General features: G+C 50.9%; 1 protein-coding gene across 3 annotated transcripts in view; it reads right to left on the bottom strand.

Moving 5' to 3' along the window:
• Positions 1-1,056: 1,056 nt before the first annotated feature.
• NOL10 (nucleolar protein 10) overlaps positions 1,057-6,000 on the bottom strand; it is a 90,061-nt gene continuing 85,117 nt past the window's right edge. For 2 of the 3 annotated variants that reach the window (XM_070799138.1, XM_070799139.1), the window contains 2 exons: positions 3,529-3,689; positions 1,057-1,899 (listed from right to left, as the gene is read on the bottom strand). In XM_070799138.1, the coding sequence (XP_070655239.1) occupies positions 1,509-1,899; positions 3,529-3,689 (552 nt within the window). In that variant the 3' untranslated portion in view covers positions 1,057-1,508. The remainder of the gene's footprint in view (positions 1,900-3,528; positions 3,690-6,000) is intronic. The other variant, XM_070799140.1, reaches the window with a different exon arrangement.

The raw sequence follows: 6,000 nt of genomic DNA, 5'->3' as shown, positions 1-6,000 counted from the left end.
AGGTATAGGTGCAGAAGAGCCTGACCCCAGGACACAGGTCTGGAAATAGGTCCCTCAACCCCAGGGAAACACGCCAGCCGGCAGCGTCCTTCTTTACCTTCTTCTCATCTTTACCTTCTTCTCAAACAATGTGGGAGACACAAGAGTCACAGGAAGCTGGAGCCCCGAGAAAAGACCAGGAGACGGGCCGAGAAAGGAATGGTGGGGGCCCTCTGGTACCACAACACAAGTCATGTTGGCTGCCCAGGTAACTGGAGGCTCTGTCTGGTGACGTGTCTGTGTGCATGCGCACACACACCCTCCAGGTAACAAGTCTTTCTGGTGATGGGTCTGTGTACACACACACTCCACCCTACCCCACCACACAGACATATATACTCTCTCTTCTTTTTTTTCCTGGAAACATCCTCTCCCTCTCAGACCACAGAGGACCCTCTGGGTAACAAGATCTCTTTCTGGTGACATGTCTGTACACACACACACCCCCCACCCCACCCCATCACACACACAGACACACACACTCCGTCTCTCTTTCCTTTTTTTCCCCTGGAAACATCCTCTCTCACACCACAGAGGGCCCTCCAGGTAACAAGAGTCTCTTTTTGGTGACGTGTCTGTACACACACACACACACACACTCTGTCTTTCTCTCTCTTTTTTTTCCTGGAAACATCTCTCCCTCTCAGACCACAGAGGTCACAGCCTGACCCGTGCTGTTCCCAGTCTGCAGGGCAGCAGAGACACGTGGTGGGGGCGGGGCTGTAGGAAGACAGGAGCGGAGACCGAGGAGTCGGAAGCAAGGTCCCAACAGGAGGGAGACGAGAAAGGAGGAGGCCAGCCTGGGTGCAGAGGCCTGGACCCCGGTGGCCTGAGGCGGTTACTCTCCAGCCTGGCTGTGTTCATTAGCGCCTTTGCCTTTTTGCTCCTGGCATCTCAACTTAGATTCTATCATTTACAACCCAAGAGTCACTATCTCAGGGACTCTTCACACATTCGCATACAAAGAAACCAAAGTCATTTTTCAAATTAACTCAAGGAATGGGTTTCTCTTCAAGAAACTGTTCAAATGAAAGCATTTATTTTTATACATGTTGTCTCCAGCCAGTGTATCTCTAATTGCACTTGAGACACTGGGGGAAAAAAACCTGTATTTAACCCTCTGCCAAGTTAAAAGAATATCCAGTAGCTTCCACTTTCTGTTTTAAATGGCTATTACCATTTAATTTACATTCCCTTGGTATAAAAATATGTTTAAAAAAATCCCAGACCAACACATAAACACACTTACCGGCACATTCTTAAAAACACAAACCTGACCGAAGCCCATAGTCGGGAGAGACGGGAGTGGCCTCTTGGGGTGGGGGTGGGAGCCCAGCGGAGTTGTGGGTGGCAGCGGGCAGGGCAGACAGTTCCAGAAAACCCCGGGCCCTGGTCTGCAGCCCAGGAGACCCTCTCAGTTCACGGGGCACATCTCACAGTATTAGAAGACAACCACCTCTCACACTGGATTAAAACCAGGGGGAAGGAATAATGTTCTCAGGGAGCCATACGGCACAGAGGTGCCCCGGAGCGCCACATGGCCAGCGGGCCCAGCCCCAGAGTCTGACCAGAGGCCTGGGGACCACGGCCCGGTCTGGACTTCTCTCTGCAAATGCGAGGGTTCCCAGGGACTTGAGGGCTGCCCAAACCCGGCTGTGGCTAACATGCACAAATGAACGACGATCCGGCAGGGGAGATGCACTGAGCTCCTCGGGGTCACACGCAGGGCCTGCTCCAGAATCAGTGGAATGGCCGCCCCCGCCTGGGCCGGGACCTGAGATGGCCTGCCGAACGGCGCACAGCCTTCCTCTCCTGCCGGTGCAGTTTCTCAGCCTCCTGCTGCTTCTTCTGCTGCTCCGACTGAGAAAGAAGAGTACATGAGGGGAAAGAAAGAGAAAGGACGTGCCAACACCCCTTTCCAAGGGGCCATCGGAATGCCAACGGCACGACCAGCACCCTCAGCCTGGTTCCGGCAGGGACAGTGCCAGCACCACGGTCACTGTGAGGCCCAGAGCCTTAAAACCCCGGGGCCGGGGCACGGCCTGAACCACGCAGCTCGAGGCTGGCTCCTCAGCCCACACGCCACACAGCCCCTCACGGGGGAGCCCGCCTGAGGAAGACGTGATGGCTTTCCAAACGCCCACGACTTCTCTTGTGGAACTGTTCTTCGTTGACAAGCCAGAGCCATTCATCAGTTTACTCACATTGTCTTAACGACAAAAAAAGTCCTTCTGTGCCCCCAAACTGTGTAATAACCCACCCATGATTAACAATGCAGTCCCCCGGAGCTGGTTCCAAAGAGAATCAAACTCCCTTGAAAGGGAGAGAGCTACCACTAAACACTGATAAAGGCTCGGCAGACACATCAGTCAATCGCAAGTTCACGGCCGGAAGGGGCACATGAGTTCTGGGACGGCTGCTTTGAAGGCACTGTTCTCAGCACTCAGGTGAGAAAACCAGACCTCCTCCAGATGGTGTCACTCGTCTCCAGACGGTGTCACTCGTCTCACAGAAGAGAGCCACATTAGTGCAGAACCTGCGCTGAAGGGAAGCGACGCTTTGGAGTTCTAAGAATACAGCTCCATTCCACCGAGTCTGGTTTGGAGAAAACTAACCCCTAACTGTGAAGCTCAAAATAAAAACCTTAGCTGGTGGAACTGAAAGAAGGTCCAACTTTGACAGCAGTGGCGGGGCAACCACTTTCAAAGTTGCAAAATGGCGCCTTAGAGACACCTGCACGGCCTGCCGGCCTGTGACCCGCCAGCTCCAGGCACCTGGGGGGTACTCATTCATATGTCTGCCTTGAAGAACAAGTCTCTGTGTTCACTTATTGCCGGATCATTCCACTTCTGTAAAGTGAAAGAGCTGGGAGGTGACGGAATCATGAGAAAAGAACATGATTTATAAGACCAAAAACTGATGACTCTTTCCTATTCGAGGAAACCCTTGGACTGAGATTCTGAAGCGTCGAGCACTTCTCCTATGTGCCATTTTTCAAAGCCTTTTCAAAGTGACCCGCCCAGTGTGCTCCTCTGTAGGTCACCCCGGGGCGCGGTCCTTCCTGCCTGAGGCCAGCCCTGATCTCTCACTACAGGATGAGGAACCTCTGTCAGCCCCCTTCAGTCTGCCTCTTCCTGCAACGGACCACAGTGACTCTAAAAATAGAAACGGTATGCCGGTCTCCTGCTAACTAGACCTTTTCAACCGCTTTCCACGGTTCTTAAGACCACGGTTAAAATTTAACCTTGGACACGGCCCTGTTGGACAGCTCTACGTGCCTCTCCAGCTACGTGTGAGGCCACAGTTGGCAGCCCCGTGATGGCTGTGCTTCTCACACGTAGGCTCACTCCCACCCCACAGTGAGGCTGGAGGCTGGAACCCTGCCCGCCCCTCAGGGCTCTGCCTGCCCCTCACCCAGCTGTCCCTCACTCCTCCACTGGGCCGGGCCCCTGACACTCCCAGCCCTGGGCCCCCAGGAGCATGTCCCACATTACGATGAGGTGACTGTATGTGATCTCCCTCCATCCACGGGACTGCGACACCCACGGCCACGTCTGTCTGTTCTGTGTGTCCCTAGCACGTGGCAGAGAGCAGGCTGAGGCTCCTTTGTGAATGAAGAACTCAGAAACCCGAGGGAAACTGCAGGCTCCCTAGCAGACCAGATAATGGTGTGTCAGCAAGCCCCTGAACACTGCTTATTTAATATTCTGTTTCTTCATATTAAGAAAAGTGAAGTGTCCGACTCTGTGCGACCCTGTGGACTGTAGCCTACCAGGCTCTTCCATCCATCGGATTCTCCAGGCAAGAATACTGGAGTGGGTTGCCATTTCCTTCTCCAGGGACTCTTCCGACCCAGGGATCTCCTGCATTGCAGGCAGACACTTAACCTCCTAAGCCACCAGGGAAGCTCTCATATTAAGAAGCATCCCTTTAAAAATGCCTCTGGTCCAAGTAACTTTGGGAAATGAGGTACTAAATAAAGATAAACAGGGAGTGCTGGGGCTTTTAAAGTCATGAGCTGCTCTGCGTCTTTGATACGGACATCTGTCGTGGATTTCCCTTGGGGGTGTGGTGGCAAAGCCAGCTTCCAGGAGCCCCACCTACATCTCCTGGAGCACACTCCACAAGTCCTGGCCCGTGGAGTCCCCACAAAGGCAGGTGTCTACGTGTGAGCTCAGAGGTAGCAGCGATCCCTGCAGAAAAACCTCTGTCCAGAAACATGTGTGTGTTCACTTGTGTCTGACTCTTTCGTGACCCCATGGGCAGTCCGCCAGGCTCCTCTGTCCATGGGATTCTCCAGGCAAGAAAACTAGAGTGGGTTGCCATTCCCTACTCCAGGGGATCTTCCTGACCCAGGAATCAAACCCAGGTCTCTTGCATCTCTTGCACTGGCAGGCTTTACTATTTTACCACTGCGCCACCTGGGAAGCCCCTGTCCAGAAAAAAACTGTCCTTATCCCCAATCTAGAGAAGAGCTGTATCTGCAAGATGCTGCCACTGCGTGACCGATTCGTTACGAGTTAAGAGCCAACCAGCTCCTTCTCCTCCCTGTTCCTGTCCTGACTCCTTCCCCACATCCATGGCAGTCCTATCTCGGGACACGGGGGAGGCTAAATGCAAAGCCCACACCTGCACCAGTACCCGGCTGGCCCAGGGCCCCTGAGGGAATGAACTACAGGGTATTTAAAAGTAGAATCTGGGACCTAATCCTAGTTTTGCCACTATGCAATTTTAAATAATATTAAAGCATAGGTTTTTCTCCTTCAATTTGATTCACATTTTAGAAAGTATATATGAAAATACTTGGAAAACTCGAGATTTTACCTGAATATATCACATACCTAGTATAAAAGAATTTGTATTTAAAAAAAACCCCACAACAATAATTCCATAAAAATTCTTAAATAAAACTAAGATTTAATAGTTGAAATTCTATTAGTCAAAGGATGAAACAGGCATAAGCCAAATGCCAACTGATGCATTCCCCAAACTAGTTTCAAAGCCTCTGCTAGACTCAACCGCAAGGCTGTTTTAAGTATTTTCACTTAAATGTTTCGTTTTTGTGTTGCAGTTTAGTCACTAAGTTGTATCCAACTCTTTGCAACCCCATGGACTGTAGCCCACCAGGCTTGTCTGTCCAAGGAGTTTCCCAGGCAAGAATACTGGAGTGGGTTGCCAATTCCTCCTCCAGGGGGTCTCCCAGGCCAAGGGATTGAACCCATGTCTCCTGCACTGCAGGCAGATTCTTTACGGCTGAGCCATCAGGGTAGCCCTCTATTGTTTTTTGGGGGGTGGGGATGGGGGAATCAGAGCCATCTTATTTCCAGTTTACCACAAATCATAAACTGATACTGACCTCAGTACCTTTCAACTGGGGAAACGTGGTGCGCTTGCGTCCTCCCAGCTCACCCCGTGTGGCAGAGGGAGCTCGGGGCCGGGCAGCTGGGAGCTTGCGAGGTCTTCCCACAGGAGACCTGCGCCTGCCGCCCCCTCAGCGTCGTGAACTTCAGAGGGAATTAGGAAACGTTCGAGGGTACACAGAGAATCTCTAAGAAACTAGGCACAACGAGTTAGTCTGAACACACAGCCAGTTTTGGCTTATTTAAATGAGAAATGTAAGATGCAAGTTTGCTGTAAATGGAGACAGTTAACTGAAAAGCTTCTTACACACAGAATAAAAAAGTTCTAATGGGAGGAGTGGGAAGAGGAGGATTTGGGAAAAGGTAATCAAAAGTACAAACTTCAGTCACGAGATAAAGGAGTATTAGGGGTGTGATGTACAGTGTGAAGACTACAGTCAAAACTGCTATATTACACACAGGAAAGCTGTTTAGAGGGTAAATCCTTAGAGTTCTCATCACAAAGAAAAAACAATATTTTTTCTTTTTCTGCTTTTTTTTTTTTATCTATATAAGATAATGAATGATAACTAAGTAAAAAATATCCTTATCATTTGGCAGG

The sequence above is a fragment of the Bos indicus genome, chromosome 11 (assembly GCF_029378745.1).
Source record: "Bos indicus isolate NIAB-ARS_2022 breed Sahiwal x Tharparkar chromosome 11, NIAB-ARS_B.indTharparkar_mat_pri_1.0, whole genome shotgun sequence".
Lineage (NCBI taxonomy): Eukaryota > Metazoa > Chordata > Mammalia > Artiodactyla > Bovidae > Bos > Bos indicus.
The sequence above is the reverse complement of the archived record's forward strand: the minus strand, read 5'-3'. Positions and strand labels throughout refer to the sequence as shown.